Source organism: Chelmon rostratus, chromosome 13, assembly GCF_017976325.1.
Source record: "Chelmon rostratus isolate fCheRos1 chromosome 13, fCheRos1.pri, whole genome shotgun sequence".
NCBI lineage: Eukaryota > Metazoa > Chordata > Actinopteri > Chaetodontiformes > Chaetodontidae > Chelmon > Chelmon rostratus.
The window spans coordinates 9,992,308-10,011,183 of record NC_055670.1 but is presented as its reverse complement, the minus strand read 5'-3'; the positions used below and the strand labels follow the sequence as shown (position 1 = coordinate 10,011,183).

General features: G+C 41.1%; 2 protein-coding genes across 2 annotated transcripts; both read right to left on the bottom strand.

The window, feature by feature from the left end:
• Window positions 1-1,171: 1,171 nt before the first annotated feature.
• Window positions 1,172-9,296, bottom strand: cbsb (cystathionine beta-synthase b). The gene is made up of 14 exons (XM_041951048.1): window positions 8,998-9,296; window positions 7,815-7,921; window positions 6,200-6,334; window positions 6,023-6,102; window positions 5,733-5,937; window positions 5,407-5,498; window positions 4,999-5,121; window positions 4,780-4,864; window positions 4,561-4,666; window positions 3,812-3,889; window positions 3,584-3,718; window positions 2,808-2,916; window positions 2,625-2,709; window positions 1,172-1,725 (listed from the first exon to the last, which is right to left on the bottom strand). Exons 1-14 carry the CDS (start codon window positions 9,294-9,296, stop codon window positions 1,568-1,570), a joined length of 1,797 nt encoding a protein of 598 aa, XP_041806982.1. The 3' UTR covers window positions 1,172-1,567.
• Window positions 9,297-12,657: 3,361 nt separating this feature from the next.
• u2af1 (U2 small nuclear RNA auxiliary factor 1) lies at window positions 12,658-17,609 on the bottom strand. Its single transcript, XM_041950649.1, has 8 exons — window positions 17,551-17,609; window positions 15,975-16,062; window positions 14,842-14,908; window positions 14,583-14,632; window positions 14,110-14,208; window positions 13,778-13,911; window positions 13,078-13,170; window positions 12,658-12,976 (listed from the first exon to the last, which is right to left on the bottom strand). Exons 1-8 carry the CDS (start codon window positions 17,592-17,594, stop codon window positions 12,853-12,855), a joined length of 699 nt encoding a protein of 232 aa, XP_041806583.1. The 5' UTR covers window positions 17,595-17,609; the 3' UTR covers window positions 12,658-12,852.
• Between the last annotated feature and the right edge of the window lie 1,267 nt (window positions 17,610-18,876).

Genomic DNA, 18,876 nt, shown 5'->3' with positions numbered 1-18,876 from the left:
TTTAAATTGAGGCATTTTATAAAAAACATACTGTCTTTACTTAAAAATCCCTTTCAGACTTTTAAGACCTGTAAAATATTCTGAATAATAATTCATGTCTTTTTTTTATGTGAAATTCTTAGAATTACATCCACTCCTCATTGAAAAATCCAGAGTATATTAATATATTGATTTTTAACCGCTGGACACAAGATGTCTGCTACTTCACAATGTAGATTTTAAGTCACACATAGGTAGATTTTTTTTCTTTTCTGCCACAACATTGTGTTACAAACAGTGTGCAACAGTTTCCTGTAATTTAAAACACAATTACAAGTGTACAATTTTCAGCCACTGGGTGGAGGACTTCCACCACCTGCCCTGTACTGAGCTGCAGAAAAACAACAAGCTGAACTAAAACCGTAATGCACGTCATATACGAACATCAGACCAAAACCACTGACCACAAGTCAATGAACAACAGGAGAAGATCAAGGAGACCATCTAATAACAGCTTGTCACTGGACCTTGAGTTAAGATTTGAATTTTGTCAAATCCCTCCTTAAGTCTGACCTCATTATACCCATTAGAGCTACAAATAAACAGAATGCAAAACCACAACACTTAAAGAATTTTTAATCATTAATACCATAAAAATATAATGTACCCATGATCCTCTTAGAATACAATAAGCACAGACAAGTCTGGACAAATGAAGCCAACAAACAGGGTGAGGCTGATGTTTTTCCAAATTGTCCTGATCGTCAGCAAATCCCACTAAAATCTAAAACCAACAATGTGTGAATCTCTCACTACTTTCAGGCTTCCCCGCTGTCTGTGGTGCTCATCCCCAAGCGCAGTGTTCCTACTGATGATCTTATAAAAACAGATAAAAAATATACAGTTACATGTTTGAGAAGGTAGTTCCTAAAACAGCATAGTAATTTTTAGTAAAAATTCGTAAATGGTGTCATTGTTTGGGACTATTTTCACCTGCAGATTAATATACATGTGCAGGCCATTTCAGCTATGCAGTATACACTGTGTGCATAATGATTAGGCAAGTGAGTATTTTGACCATATCATCACTGTTATGCATCTGCAGCTGTATAAACCTGAATGCTTATTGGATTTACGCATATCAGATGATGTGCATTTGTGTAATGAGGGTGTGGCCTACAGAGATCAACATCCTTTACACTCGTGAAGCTACCAGGAGCCCAATAAAGGAGGTGGGGTGCAGGTATGGGCTGGTATTATTAAAGATGAGCTAGTTGGACCTTTTCAGGTTGAAGATGGACTCAAAATCAACTCCCAAACCTACCGCCAGTTTTTAGAAGACACTTGTTTCAAGCAGTGGTACAGGAAAAAGGGGAATCTCCCAAGAACGCCATGATTTTTATGCAGGACGATGCTCCATCACATGCATCGAAATACTAGCCAGTAAAGGCCCCCTTCCTCACCTGACCTAGTAATTTGAAACTTGTAATTTCGGAAATGTTCATTTGTAAATATTGAGTTGTTTGTTTATATACAACTTGCCTAATAATTGTGCACACAGGGTACATGGTGTTGGAAAACTGGAGTCTTAAATAGAAATTGGAGACAGAGACATTGTGTTCAACAGCGAGCATTCAGACGATGAGCGGTCCTGCTCCTTGTGCGTTGTGATGTAGCTGAGGAGGTCAGTCGCTGTCACGACGCCAAACACCATCGGCCTCTGGCAAACGGACCCATCCTCCTCATCTGGAGAGAGACCGTAGACTGTAGTTACACTGACACCACAAAATGTGCCATGAACATGTTACATCTCGTTTGTTTAACCCATGCAAAAGACAATTTGCCAATTCGTCCGAGGGTGAAGAGTCAGACTATTTCTTGGCTCTGAGCAGTTGCCAGGCAACTGGTGGAGACGCCAGCAGGGAGATTTTGGGGGAAAAAACTTCCGGGGGCACCACTGCTTTCAGGCAATTATCAAAGACCTTTTTGCACTATAACAAAACCACTAACAAGCTTCAGTTTAGGCTTTTTAGCAACATGGCAGTGTAGCTACAACACAATGATATGTGTCATTTACAACCTTGAATGTGTTTCATGTATACCACCAGAAATAATAGTACATTATGACAAAAATATTATTGTTTTTAAGCGCAGATAAGGATACGTTGCATTATGGGGGCTCTCTAATCATTTATCATCATTTTTTAAGCAAACATTATCTTGTTCCTGCTTCTAAAATGTGAGGATGTGTTGCTTTTCTTTGACGTCTGTGATAGTTATTTTAATATTTTGGGGTTTTTTTACTGTTGGCCAGATAAAAAAGCAATGAAATAAAGACATCACCTTGCGCTCTGGGAAATGGCATTGCACATTTTTCAGTATTTGACATTTTAACATTTCATTAGTTGAGAAAATTATCTGCATATAAATCCATAATGAAAATAATTGTTAACACTGATAAAACAGCAGCAGTTTTAGCACATTCACACCCTGGATTAGCTCATCCTGACCATCCACAGCTGGGGGCCATGACCTCCATCTCCTTTCCCCCTGTATAACACTTATGTACTTTCTCCAATCAAATACATGCAAAATGCCAAAGAATATGAATATTAAAAATATTAAAAAAGTATACAGTATCTTACACTCTACGTGATCATGGACCACCAGGGCAAAGTGATCAGTTTCGAGGATTTGGGACAGCATCCCCAGGTTGTCTGTCAGATGCACCTGAGAGCACACGTGTGGGGAGATTAGACACCCGTGTAAATGCAGAGTATGTATATCTGCCATGTGTCAGTGCCCTCCATGTGTTTCTCCTGACTGACCTGTTTGAAAGGCTTGCAGAGCACCTTGATGACAGCATCTGAGGGTTCGACCTTCCCGGCCGACAGAGAGGACAGAATGGTTCCCAGAGTCACCATCCCCAGGATCACGCTGTGAAACACAAACAGGCGACACACACCCCGTCACCTTGTGATCCTCTATTCGCAATGACACAAGTGACAGTGATGTGCAATAGGACTGTAATGCAAAGTTACTGTCTGTCTCTGAATTTGGATTAATACCAGAAGTGGACTGGTTCAAAATTCTGTTTCATACACTACTGTTTTCACAGGTGAGTGAAAGAAAATCAAGGCAATCAGCAATTGGTCTTTAAAAAAAAGAGACTGCTTGTGCAACGGTAGGAGGTCCAGATGAATATAATGTGCAATGAAAGAAATTGCTAGCATCAAAGCTAAAAAATTCTATTGGCCGTTTCGCATGCACTTTTTGGATGGTCCCTGACTTCAGTGCTTTACTTTCTTGTCTTCTGTCAAGCAGCCAGGTTTCAATATCAGACTATGAGGTAAAACGTAGCACTTACAGCACATCTGCATGAATAATTTGGTGAAAACAGATGATTGTGGATGAACCTGGCTGAATACTGGATAAAGACAGAGTACATCTCACTGTTTAATCTTTTTGTTTGCATTTCGGCAAATCTGCATGGGAAAGTGGAAAGTCCTGCTGCTTTACTGCTGCTTCCTGTTCATGCTGTAAAGACAACAGTCTGGATCGGTGTGATACTGAAGATTTACTTATACGGAGATTGAGGATGTACCCTGACTCATTGACCACTGGGGCCTGGTCAAACGCTTTCTCCGTCAGGATCTCAATGGTTTTCTGGCAGGACGCAGATGGCAGAACAGTGAGGGGGGCAGACAGGTGTAGACACTGGACGGTCATGTTCCACCACCTGCAAGAGAGTGAGATAAAGGAGTTATTAAACACTAATGTGTGGTTTGGATTAACTGCCATTGCTTGCGGTTCACTTTTTTTTTTTTTTTACCAAGGTTTGAGATCCATCGTAGCCTCCGTGCTGAGGAAGCCTTTCTCACACATCCACTTGTCACTCAGGAACTTTGACCTGAGGCAAAACCAACAGCAGTGAGTGTGATAGATAACAGATAACAAAAACAGACCAGAGGCTGCTCTGGTTTCTGTCACCTTTCACCATCCTGAGGGTTTTAGTCAAGCTTGCATGGGAAATGTGCCAGCTCCTAGACTTTCACTCCAATCCTAAATCCAAAAAAGTTAGGGCGCTGTGTAAAATGAAACAGAATATGGTAACTGGCTAATCCTTCTTGACATATATTTAATTTTCAGTGTGTGTTTTATATGCTGGGTGGGTGGTATAAGTAGCTCTCTACCCTCCACTCTGGGGACTAGTCTAACTAAGGTTGGTGATAGCAACATTTCCATTGCTCTTAGCCATACAAGCCGTATAATTCTAAAAATAATATTTACTATTCTAATAATGCTTTTCATTATAATAATAAAAAAATACTCATTATTTTCATCATGTGCAGCGTTTATTGGAAAGGCACCTCCCTTTCAGCAGAAGATAACTGAGGAATGAGCACTGCAGAGGCAGATAAATATTACAATCATATGCTAACTATGCTTCAGCGTAGTACACCGAAAAACTCCAAAAAGCATAACACTGAGGCCCTGGTAAATGTGATAGCATGGGATCAGTAATCATGTGTAGCAGTAATGGAAGTAAATGTCTAAGAGTTAAGTGAATGTGCCTCTTACATGTAGTTGCGGACGGAGTCGGCCAGGATGACAACGCAGCGCTGTCCCTCCTCAAGCTGCTGAGCCATCTTCACTGCTGCGGCCATGGCTGAGCCAGAGCTGCCGCCTGCAGTAAAACAGACAAATTATTCAATGCACAGTTAGAGGGAGCTAAAAAAGAGGGTGTTAAAAAGTTATACCAACCAAACCTAAGTGGAATCACTTGGTCAGTGAACCTACCACACAGAAGACCCTCCTCTCTGATCAGCTTGCGGGCCATGGTGAACGTCTCCATATCAGTCGATTTATACCACATGTCAACAATCTGCATAGATTAAGAAGAGAGCAGCAGATTGAGCTGTGCAACGAAACACATAATTGCTCCATTATAAAAGGCCTGGTGTGCTGAACAAACCCGAACTTGCACATTCAAATGCACGCGTGCACAGACGCACTCACAGATCTGTCCAGCACTGTGGGGATGAAGTCGTATCCAATGCCCTCCACTTCAAAAGAAGTCTTCTTCTCACTCTCCTCTTCGGACTCAGTCAGAATGGAGCCCTCAGGGTCCACAGCAACTATCTAAAGCATAGACATTAAGAGTCACTGCTATCAGTCTTAGCATGTTTGAATGAGCAGAGAATATGTGATCTGGTTTCTTAGGAAGAAACACATTATACGAGTTAGATCTGAATGCCCCCCCTGACTTCAAATAGACTGGCCTGAAACATAACTACTGTGCATCACCTGTTCACACAAATCTCACTCTAATGTCCACAGATTCAGCAAAATAAAACACATTCAGATTCATCACAGTGGGGTGTGTGTGTGTGTGTGTGTGTGTGTGTGTGTGTGTGTGTGTCTTGCCTTGACGTTTGGACACCTCTCCTTCAGCTTCCGAGCAACACCAGTAAGTGTACCACCTGTGCCAGCTCCGGCCACCAACATGTCCAATTTACCTGAAAAGGAAACGCACATTTTCTTCCTCAGTGAAGTTTTTTTTATTTATTTATTCATTTATGCCTTTTGTTTCATTGGTACGGTGTAATTTTAAACTGTTGGGTTTTTTTGAATGGACACCAGGAAAACTACCGATCCCTTTATAGAAAACTAACATGGATCTAAAAAAAGAAGCCAAAACAACCAAAACTTATATATTGAACGGACTGCGCAGTCCACTCTTTAGCACAAACCATCACACTGCTCCAGAATCTCCTCGGCTGTGGTATCGTAGTGAGCCAGAGGGTTGCTGGCATTACGATACTGGTCGAGGATGTGTGAGTTGGGGATCTCGTTCTTCAGACGCCAGGCCACACCTACGTGAGATTCTGGGGAATCGAAAGCTGCAGAAGTGGGCGTGCGCACTATTTCTGCCCCGAGAGCTCTCAACACATCAACCTAAAAACACAGTAAGACCCGATTTCAATGAGACACAAGTCCCATAATGAATTGAGATAAAGTGATCATTGGACGAGCTGCGCACCTTCTCCATGCTCATTTTCTCAGGCATGGTAATAATGCAGCGGTAGCCTTTCACTGCGGCTGTCAGGGCGAGGCCAATACCTGCAGGCAGCCACAGGAGGAGGATTTATGCAACTTGGCACACTGGTTGGATGGATTCACTGTTTGTTCTCATCCTGCATGCTTCCCTATCAAATACCTGTGTTGCCAGAGGAGGGCTCGATGATCGTGTCTCCTGGTTTGATGATCCCGGCCTTCTCAGCATCTTCCACCATCCGGAGGCCAATCCGGTCCTTGATGCTGCCTCCTGCATTGAAGAACTCGCATTTGGCCACTAAACGCAGTCACACATGAGAAAATACTGTCACCGAGAGTGGTAGACCGTATGTAAAATTTATTCAGCATTGTTTCAATTTGAATTGTCACTGAACTGTGGCAATATTAAAAAAAAAAAACTGCCAAATCGTTAGTGTTTCAGTTAATAAGATAATGACTGGTGGAAATAATGAATTGAATGACAGCTGAATCCATTAAGCTGCTTCAGTTTCAGGGTCCTGGTGACTCTTGACTTACCAGGACACTTTAACACAACAGAGCCTTCGTCATCTTCGCCAGTAACGCCTGTGCTTTGCAGACCAGTGTGAAAAGCAGATTATGGAAGGAGACTGAAATTACCTACATTTTGGACATTTTATTTAGGATGGTGAAGTCATCCAAAGGTCTCTCATGCACACACAACTGTGGTGGTGCACCTAACACAAATTGGAGTGAACTTGAGAGTAATCCCTGTCACGTGGAAACCATCTCAGTATTGAGTGTAGGGTCCTTGGTCTCATTAAGCCATGGGAACACACCAGAACTTCACTTTCATCAGTTTAAGGGGGTGTAAAAGGGCTTTTCTTAGAAGGCTTAAACTGATGCCTCTGACAGGTTTCATCCTCTCTGAACCCAAAAACCTCACCGGGCTGCCAGAACGAGATGGTGCCACGAAGGAAATACCGCACTGAAATCAAATAAATACTAAACGGGGCAACAGCCTGAATGCTTTCAAGTTTCGCTCTAAATGGTGCTGTGCTTCGCCCCGTTGGCTAAAAGAACAACACGTCTCTCATTACCACCCCCCACCCCATCCATGGGAGCCCACTGCCTCAGACAAAACCCCAACAGTCTCACATAAGGGTACAAGCTACATGATACCTTCATGTTCGTCTCTTAACAGCAGCTTCTTCTTAAGCAGGAAGCCAGCAAGGATGCAGCAGTACAACAGAACTTGATTAGAGCAATGACAGCGTTTCCATCTGCACGGATCAGTTTAATGTTTGTCTGCATGCCTTATTCCCTGAAAGAGATCTTTTAGTCCTTCGTAGACCAGGTGAGGCTTCACTCTCTAAGATACCGCTGATTTACAACCACAGAAAGCCAATACTTTTTTTCTGTCCCACAACCTCTCAACTTTCTGCCTGATCCAGGAAGGAGAACAAAAACGCTGTTGTTAGAAGCCCAGTTCATCTTCACTGTACCATTTAAATCTCTGGTTCATTGTGCATAAGTGTGCAGGATACGTCTGCACACAAGATTCAAGTTAGCATTGCTGTGGGACAGCTAATCCAGCCTCTGCACAACCTGCCGACAAAACGTGTGCAGAACTCACCGATCCCTGTCCCAGTTTATGTCAACTATCACATTATTTTATATAATTAGAAGCAAAAACTGATATGCAAGTGTGTGTGTGTGTGTGTGTGTGTGTGTGTGTGTGTGTGTGTGTGTTTGTCAAATGTCCGCTTTGCAGGGATTATCAAACGGCTTTTACTCACAAATATCACACTTCAGTCCAAACTCCTTTGGGATTTTGTTCAAACGAACCAGAGGTGTGTGTCCGATTTTCCCGAGGATGTTTGGGAGGATGCTGGGGGCGGTGGTGCTGTGGACCGGGGAGACAAAAAAATCACCATCAGCTGGCTGTCAATACAATAGATGGTTCTCTTTGTAAATGTGCTCATGTCATATCGAGACCTTTTAGGCGTCAACCGTTCCCACAGCGGCCATGTTGACTTGTCAAACCAAGGAGAAGCTAATTTACATTAAACATTCTCAGGAGGAGTTTTTTTAACCACTACTTATGTTCAACACCATTTTGTTTGGTCTTTTGCAGAAGGATCAACAGGTGGCAGCTAACATGTCAAGAAATAAACTCATGCACCAATAAAGGCAGGAAAGAAAACCTTAAAGTAAAGAAAAACTCCAGCAATCAAGGTGTCAAACTTTTAATTACAATCAGGTTTGCAAAAGCTTTAAGAGAAATGAAATGCACAGCGAGTAAGCCTAAAAAGTTTCGAGAAAGTTCCACTAGAAGTGCCTTTTGGAGTTGAGTCATCACTATTAGTCGCTGCTGTGATTTTCCTACGGGTCAAAAGCTGGCACAGGAATGGCTCCCTTTCGCGTTGGACATGTCATAACCAGCGTGCCCAAGCTGTTCATTTAGGAACTGCACTGTGAGGAGTCTCACTTGCTGCTGTGATGGACCCTCTGCGTTCAGGACAGGGTATGCGCGAAAAGTGTGGGCCGCGCTTCTCAGGCAGGCAGCAGGACACATCAGTTATGATGCACGCTCAGCAAAGCACTGCTCACTCAGCTGCTGTTATCTGCACTAATCCAATTAAAACATCCCAGAAATGTGTGCATGAATTCATACACCGCACGCTACTGGGTGCATGGAAACAAATTGAATGTTTCCTTCAAACTTTTACTCTGACTTTTCAAAGCGGTTGCCGTTTTGAGCGCCGTGACCTCTTGGGCCCCTGGGCCAGAGGCTGTTTATAGTGACTGCCAACATTTCTTGTTGGAAAGTCATGAATTGCTCCTCTGTAGAAGTGGCGGCCCCTTTACGTGTCTGTTTCCAGGGGCCCATTGCCTCATAATTTGTCCACGCTTACACCTTACTCCTGCTTCTGGCATTAATTCAACAATGACTGCAGAGTTTTCATTAACTTGACTTACTGTGCTGGGTGGCTATGAGGTGACTCTGAGAGCGGTGCACCCAGACTCCAGGTGCATCTGCTGGGCAAATCAGGACGGATCCAGTTCCTCGGACCCGCAGTCGCTTCTCTGCTCTCAGGCACACTGGCGCCTCTTTCCCAGCTCTCATGGTATGACTTATCTTGGTCCTTGACACTGTCCTGTTCTTCGTTGGCAGACTTTTGACCACAAGTGATATCTGCAGTTATCAGTTTTGCTGTGTGTGGGCAAAGAGTAAGACCATTCTCTTCCAAGGAGGAACTGTCAGAAACAGAAGGCATGGCTCACCTGTGGGGGGGATGGGATGGTTACAGCCACACATGTACATCCACAAAGCATTTCAAAGGCGTTATGATACATTTTTAATTGTGCATTAATTCGCAAAATTAGCTCAATTTCAGTTACGACACACTTCATATAAAGAACAGCGCAGTGTAACAGTCCGCATAGACACAGCGATGAAGCAAAGGTGTTCAGTCATTTCGTTAAAGAGCCGCGCACCCACCTGTCCGCCACGCGAGACACCTGAAACTGACTGAAGAGTGACCGCGCGTCGAGCAGCGCAGACCAGGACCAGCCCACAACTCAACACAAACCCGTCTGCTGCGTAACTACCAGGACGCTCAGATAAACGGCGATGAGCGGAATCAGCCCCGGGGGCTAAGGCAGAGCAGGCGGGGAGGGGCAGGACTGACAACAGTGATACATAATGTTGGGATGGGTGGCGTAAGAGCAATTACGATCAGTCAGCATTTGATTAATTTAATTGATTTAATAATTTGATTAATTTGGATAGTGTTTCATTTCGTCAAAATTGGGCAATACTGGAAGTTTATCACTCAGTTCTCAGTTATATATATATATATCAGACTGCATTAATCCATCATTTAACTACAATTTCTTTTCATATGTGTATACCATGTATATTCATGCATTCAGTGTTTAGATTATTTAGATAGTACTGAATGTCAGACTCTATGTCTTGTTGGAAGGAAGAAATGTTTCACAATAAACATATTTGAAAACGAAAGATTATTTAGATGGTATATTAGTCTGTATAAATCACAGCCAGGAGATGATTCTCTCATTTCTGGTTTACGTCGATGTCAAACCTTGTAAACGTTCCTTTCAGGAAATAAATTCAGGAAGTTCAGGAGAAGTTAAAGCTGTGGCTGCAAAGATGATGCTCGATCAGAAAAACAGAGCAGCTCTGAGCTTGTTCCGACAACAGGATGTTATGTTTGAACCCACTCCGGCTCGGGTTCGTCACAAAAATGTTGCGCTGTTCAAAAGTGCTAAGACAACAGTAGTTAATCTTTTCACTGCCTTCCTTCCTCAGGCTGTGGGGTTAGAGTCCAGGAGTGAAACACTCGATTTCTGAACAGTATGAGATAAAGTTATCAGTATTGATTTGAAAACAGTGACCTCTGAGCACTGAGATGACTGAATAACAAACTAGAATCAGTTTTACAAACATCAGTGTGTCAATTCTTACTGTATTCTATCTTTATTGGTTGTCCTGTTCAAACACTTTCCCTATTAATTTAATGACTGGTGGATTTTAAATGAATGTCTGCTGGGTGCACAAATGGTAACTGTGATTGTGACAATTGGCTTGTTATAGTGTTTTTTTCTAGTTTCAACTGGGTGATGAAAATGTGTCTTATTTGAAAATAAAATGACATTATTATTGTATATTATGTATTTTAAGTATTTTAATGCAAATTACATCTAATTTCTTACACCCAGCAAAACATAAATTCCAAAATTCTAAATAAGAATTTTGACTCTGTTTAATTGAAACACTGCCCACATCTGGTTGGGTGACCTAGTATGTAATGTGTCATGTACAACAGAGGTGAACAGTCTGCAGAGTCATGACACATGTAGTCGCAGAACAATGTATCAATGTGTGCAAGAGCAACACTGAAAGTTGTTTACATTACTGACACACTACCTACAAGTTATAGAGACCACATTTTTCCCACTGTGAAGTCCCCAATTCTCAGCTCAACATTAATGTACCTTAAAGGATAACTTTCGTTTTTTACAACCTAGACTTTATTTGTAGCATTAAATCTACCATTTAGACACCCAGACAACTTTGGTGGCATTTGGAGTCGTTTTGAAGAAATTAGCCCCAGAAGAGCGGCGCGTATATCCGTATAATGCGAGTAATTGGGGCACCCGTGCGTAGCCTCTATAAACGCATAATCTACAGCGAAACTCGTTCATATTCCAATATTTTGTTATGATATGCTGGTGCTATTCCCTCTGAGCCCGTGATGGCATGTTATCAACATCCAGTGTCTCTAGACAACTACTTCTGACGTGGATGTCGTCATTTTCGAGCACCGCGCGCTGCGAGCAACCAGCCACAACACGGCTAACTCTGCGGCGGTCGGCTAGTTTAGCTGTAGTTTGCGACTGTTATTTTTCACAAAATGGATGAATATTTTTCCGACTCTGAGGTGGGACACGAAAAAACGTCTCCACCACAGCCCGTTTTATCATTGCGCGTAAATCCTCCAGTGTTGTGATACAGACGTTTATTGACACATCCCCCTTTGTTGTCATCGATGAACATTGTCCACAAGAACACCACCAGTTACCGTCTACTCGTGGACGCGCAGCCGTTTGTTGTTGTTGTCCTCCTTTCAACGAGCTCCTCGTCCGTGCACTCTGACTCAAAAAGGGTAAGGACGTCCATCGTAAACAAAGTCATCGTCCACCACCTCGGAAAAATATTTATTCATTTTGTGAAAAATAACAGTCGCAAACTACAGCTAAAATAGCCGACCGCCGCAGAGTTAGCCGTGTTGTGGCTGGTTGCTCGCAGCTCGCGGTGCTCGAAAATGACGTCATCCACGTCAGAGGTAGTTGTCTCGAGACACTGGATGTTGATAACATGCCACCACGGGCTCAGAGGGGAATAGCACCAGCATATCACAACAAAATATTGGAATATGAACGAGTTTCGCCGCAGATTATGCGTTTATAGAGGCTACGCACGGGTGCCCCAATTACTCGCATTATACAGATATACGCGCCGCTCTTCTGGGGCTAATTTCTTCAAAACGACTCCAAATGCCACCAAAGTTGTCTGGGTGTCTAAATGGTCGTATTAAATGCTACAAATAAAATCCAGGTTGTAAAAAACTAAAGTTATCCTTTAAAATTACTACCACCCCTGAAGTAGTGGGTCATAATATTCTTATTGTGTTGCCCCCTTTTGCAGTGATTTCCTTACAGCATGTTCTGCTAACAGGGTGACCATCTTTGAAAACCGGAATAAGGCCACACATCAGACTTAGCCCTCTAAGAAGGCTCAAAAATCTTAGGAGTTCTGTCACTGCCTTCCACCATTTTTCAACAACCAGAAACAAACTGACACTACTTGGCGCACCTACATCTGGGAGAGTGTTGTCATCTCTGGCTCATGCTGGACAGTAACTGTTTTTCACAGTGCAGTAATCAAACACGGTTTGACACAGTAATATCAATCATCAGGAATTTTACCGTGGTTTGTTGTGAAACCAACCAATCATTTAATTCATAATTCCATCAGGAGTAGGCCACCCAAGTATAAGAAAATTGCGTCCATAACTTGTAATAACAAGAAAGATTCACGACTCACTCATGTTAAGTAAAAATGTTAAATTTAATGGAGGTGAAAGACATTTTCAGAAATCAAGAAAAAACAAGTTCGTCAATGCTGTCACAGCTTCAAAATCAGGTACCTTTCAATTAGTCCTAAAGTGGATCTGGAAGGGTACAAACTTAAAAAGACTGGGGATGGATAAGGGGAGGGAAGGACAAGTAGTCATGGCTTGGGTTTCAGAATCGTCCTGAACGTTCTCTGTCTCTGGAGCGACGTCTCTCATGGTCACGGCCACCTCCTCGACCCCTGTCCCTTGAGCGAGATCGCCTCTCTCTCGATCGAGATCGAGACCTATGACGGCTGTGGAAGTGAGGAAGGAGCGATTATAAATTGCTATAAAACAACTACACAGGCAGGTTTACTTAAGTGCCTGAATCCAAAGGTAATGAACACATTTGTACCTCTTCCTCCGGCGCCCATAGAGCTCTCTCCTCAGTTCGCGCGAGATGGGCTTCAGATGCATGAAGTTACAGAAGCCTCCACGAGTGCATTCCCTGTGGAAAGAGGGCAACTTGGAGCTATTAATGGCAAACACCTTTCACAGAGCAGTTGCAACAGATAAAATTTGGTATGCTGATGTAGAGACATAAACTTGAAAATAAAGCGCTATCTATTGTATCCAGTGTTAACAACAGAGACTTTGAACAAATGCTTTAGGCTGAAACTCAGAAAATCACTGAAAATCTTAAAGCACAGACAGCTAACTTTTTCAATATAAAAACAACAGAGTGGCATTTCACTCCCTAAAAAACATCCCTGGCAGACCACGCAATTTTGTAGTTTGGCTAACATAATTCATGTTGATACAGTTGATAACACCTAAAAAGGAGAAGCCAGCCAACAGCACTGATCATGTCCTCTATTTTACTGGGGGACAAGTGAGCACAGGCAGCTGGTAGTGCTCAGACATTGTATGTTTTAAGGGGTCTTTTTTGCAGCAGCGCACTCTGGCTGACCCTGACTAGGTATGTCTTACAGCTATGAGCAAAACCAGCATGGAAGAGTCCAGCATTAATCTTGTGATATTTAATTTAATTCTAGATTATTCTCTTGCTCCCTGTGTGTGCATATTTATGCTCTATCCTATGACATTGCACTCACCCCATTTCATATTGGCGACAGCAGGCTTCTCTGAAGTCTGTGACGGGAGAGAGCTCGGCATGGATGGGCTGTCCATTAAACCACCGATTATTCAGGTCTATCACAGCCTTCTCCGCGTCCTCTTCATAACGAAACTACAAAGGACCATCAAACGACAATAACAGAGTGTAGCTTAAGACACAATCACCAGCTCTAGATCAAACATAGTATTACATTACATTAATGAATAGGCACGCTACATTAGTATTACAAACATTAGTATTATAGTATTACAGTAGTGCACTACAACAACGGAAGCATTTGGACTTTGAACTTTTGGACTTGATACTCACCTTGACATACACATTTCCTACTAGGTGGTCCCCAAGGTTGTCACATACGTTCATTTCCTCCACCTCACCGTACTTTTCCTCCATCTCTGTGAAGACCTCCTGCAAGGATGGGAGAGAAAAATGAAGCGTGATGTTTTTTACACATTACAGAAGTGAAATAGAACGTGTTAATTAGTGAGCTTTTGAGGTGCTGGTAGGCAGATTTTGTTACCATTGGACAAAGCCAGGGCAGCTGCTTCTGTTAGTCTCCAGTCTTTTAGCTAAGCTTAGCCAACTGACTAGTTATTTACCGTACAGATGTGAGAGTGGTATCAATCATCTAATCTAACTCTCCACCAGAAGATGAATAAATGCACTTGACAAAATTTCAAACTATTCTATTATTATTATAGATTCTAATATTATAATATATCGTATTACTATATTATTATACATGTCAACATTCAGAATCTTCAGAAACTCAGGCATGTTACCTCAAAAAACTCATCATAGTGCTCCTGCATCTCCATGTCACTGATGGCACCTAGTGGTTGTAAGAGAGAAAACAACAAAAACAACTAAACATGAATAAAAAGCAGAATTTCTGCAATGAATTCTGTGACACAGGTGCTGTATGCCTATTTAAAATTAGCATAATATAATTGGGGATGATGGGAGACAAAACGTGTGTCTGACTAGCGGAAATTATATTTCTAGGGGCAACAGATCCCTGCCATGGGTTCAAACACTTACAGGTCAGGCCATCAGCAGACTGGGCACTGTTTTGAGGGTTCCGGTAAATGTTCAGGAGTGCAATTGTCTGAAACATAAAGTTTCATTTTAGGGATGACTTGTTTCGATTAGGGTATTTCCATGTAATGACAAAAATGTGTCAATAGCACAGGTAATTGAAAACTGTTAAATGCCCTTAACTACAAGAAAATAACAGACTGTAATGTACACAATTCAGATTTCAAATGCAATGTGACAAAACACTATCAAAGAGATAATAAAAGTATCCCTTGCTATTCCATGCCTGAACTGATCAAAGGCTTACTGATACAATTGTAAACTATTGGTAATTCCATCTAGGAGTAACCTCCTATCCTACTGTGTTTTCATTACTGTGATTCTTTAGATGTATTTCTCATTGTATACCATCTATTGTTCAATTGTTTAAATTCAAAATTACCTAAAACTCACTGACACATAATGAGGCAAAAACATCAACATACTGAAGATGTCTCTTTGTATGTACACTTCTTTTTTTATTGATTTTATTGATTGCAGGAACATTATGTCAAAATGGTCTAGAGCAACCTTGTACTTTTTTGCAGATCCGACACATGACTGAGAACTGAATGCTATACTTATGTACAAACTTTTGTGAAATGTCAAAATAAGTTAAGAAATTGACGATGAAGAAAGTCTCTAAAACACTTGAAGAAAAATTATTTAGAAATCACATGGCTGTTCATGTGTAAAATATACCGTTGAATGTCTTTAAAATAAAGAATGTAACAGATGATACACAACAAAAGGCTGGCTGCACTGATATGGTTTGGCACAATTACACCACAACGTTTGCAGTGCTAAAATTTTGCAAATATTACTTGAATGTAATATCTGAGTAGGATGCTATGACATGTGACGAGGATGTGTGGATCACATATAAAACTAGTGAACTTCAAGTGAAGTCAAGTAAATTTTATTTGTAAAGCCATGATACTAAATATTAAATAGTGGATGCTCAATGACAATAAAGAATCTTGAATCTTGAAATATCCCAATAATTTTCATTTGACTTTAGAAAAATATTGCTTTCTCTTATCAGTTATCCATGTTAGGTTATTTAAGAACCCAAAAAACATAACGAATGATCTTACCTGGCTGAATGTCGGCTTATTGTGTAATCTCGAGCAGCGGTCACCATGTCGGCAGGCACCAATTTTAAAATAAAAAGAGCAGTTGACCCTGGGGAAAAAGAGATAATAATAAGGATGAAATAAAACAGAAAGAACTAAAATTCTCTCAGAGTTTGTCATTAGGTTTGGGGGAAAAAAGACAGTCCTGTTCAGCAAACAAATCTGTTTTCATGGGATTGGTTTGTTTCAATCATATATAATTGAAACAAACTGTGCTAAGTATATTTTCCTACATGGGCTCCACCGCAACAAGTTACGGGAATATGGAGCTCTAAATTTAACCTCCAATTGTATTTTACCCTTTTGACCTTAAAAACAGGATTTACTTTTGCCCACTAAGGCTGGGGATCAGACATTAATTCTTTTTTTGGTGCCAAATGCGTCCATCACACAAAGTATTCTCTGACGTCTGGTCAGATTCATACACCTGTTTACTTATTCTTCCATCAGATTTTTTCTAGAGCCCAGGGTGACATCTTTAAACTTACAAGCCAAAACCTAAAAACCATCATCTGTGACAAGAACAGGAGCAAATGCTCATATTTGCTAATGTTTGGCATTTTCGTATGGAAAATGACTGGGATGATAAATCCATTACAAAGAGTTCCCAAAATGGGCACATCAATTAATTGGCTAGTTGCTTAAGGTCTTTATATGATGTGTAACATTTCACTCCCTTTGGTGTAACTGGGTTGAGCTAGAACGAAATTTGCTGTATAAGAACTAAAAAAAATGTGTGCTTCTTAAAACATGCTCAACCATTATCATTTGAACACGGGGTTGACCGACATAAAAGACTGTTTTATGGCAAATACTGGTACTTGGTTTTAAAAGTTTGGGGTCTCCATTTCCAATTTACAGAATCGAGATTTTAATGGGGGCCGGCAGAAGTGTTGCCAAGCAACAGCTACCGTTAGCGAACGAAGAAAGACGAGTTCTGGGAGAGTCAGTAAACGGGTTTTATAAGGAGAAGGAACGCAACGACGATATTCGACGCATTGAGTAGTGATTCACACCTTCCCTCATTCATTAACATTACTTTTAACTCGCTTACCTACACGATAGGTAACACTGTGATATGAAAGGGTTGGGGGTGGAGAGCAGTTTACTTGCTTTACTAACACATAGCTTAGCTTGTGTCTATCAGTGAATTTCCCGCTGTAACAAAGACTTATATGGGTTTCGGAAAGTAACTAGCGTGAGCTAACACGAGGCTAGATGCTACTGTAAAGTAATCCCGTTAACTCGAGGTGACTTCGTGAAGAGATTATATTCAAATCAAGAAAAAAGACCCGTTACGACTGTTTTTTATAACCATGCCACCACCGCTCGGCACACAAACGTTGCAGCAGCTAGCAGTCGCGGCGCGGTATTACTAGCATGCTAGCACTAGCTGATAGTTGCTAAAGCCAGTGTAACGGTACTAGCTACAGACTGTACACATCATTTTATGGAGTGTTACTAGTCAAAGCGGACTTTGGAGGCAATGATTGACGATTTTTTTAAATAATCAACTAAATGAACATTAACTACTTACTTATCTTTCTCTGTCCCAAAGATGGACGCCAGGTACTCTGCCATCTTGGCTTGACTGTGTTGAAGTGGCAGCAACAATGACAAGGCTTCCTTCCCGTCTCCTTCAGAATAATAGTGTAATCTCCAGCAATAACAGCTGACAAAATCTGAATTTTGGCGCAAAACCTGCACAAATGATTAAGCACAGCTGGACGATCTAGTGCAGTTAAAGACAATATCCCTACAACAAAAAGATTGCAAATTTTTAAAGCTCATATGTACAATACAGAACTAAAACATAGTCAGCTGTATTTTAGTATATACATTTTAGTATATTCAGCTGTTCTTAGGATGTTTTTAATGCCTTTGAATATTGTTATTTCTTAGTATATTTTTACTGAATATTATCTTTCTCTCTAACAATGCAAAACCTCTTGACATGTCCATGCTCAGTGACAATAAAGGGCAATCTTGAATCTTGAACATTATATACATGTTTTTTGTTGACACTGTCTCTGGAAGTTGTGGATTCAGTGTTGGTTTTAGAGTCCATAAATTGGTGTCATGCTGGTGTGTATGTCAAAATCCTCTGTTAGCATGTTATATCCTCATGTTTTCATTTAAGCTACAGTAAAAATACAGGGCAAAACTTTATACAATGGATAGAATTTGATCAGGTCTAAATGGCTTATGCATCTGTCAGAATACTTCTACTAGCCTTTTCTGCCCTCAGACGACAGGACAAAAGTTAACCCACTGTACAATGGCGAAACTCTGAAGTGCTCACGACACAATTCATTTATGAAAATTAATCTCTGTCAGTTATCCTCACTCTATCATTAAAATCATAAAGGTAAAAAAAAAACCCTGATTATCAGTCTTTTATATACAGACACTGGGGTTTATGTGTAAAAGTGTTCTTCAATATTGTATTGTATGTATCCGTGCTTTTAGATTACTTAAAGACAAATGCTAAAAAAACAAAAATCTCATAAAATAAAATAAACAAATAATCACCGTATTTATTTTGAAGGCAAGAGACCCAAAGCGGAAATATCCAACAATATCGGTCATTTCCGTCTCGACCATGAATTTCGAAACAAGAATTGCGTCGATACAGTAAACTACACACATACAGTCAGAAAGTGTTTCAGTTCTGTGTGAAGAAAGGCCTGTCTGATGAAGCTGAACAGACAGCCGTGAAAATCGTATAGTGTGTTAAGGCAGCCCCAAAAATGAACACAGAAATATCATATATTATCAGTGCTCAATGCATCCTTAAATACCAGGAAAATTGCTGGTTACACCATGTGGTAAATTATTTGTTACAGTTGAGGCAAAGTAATGA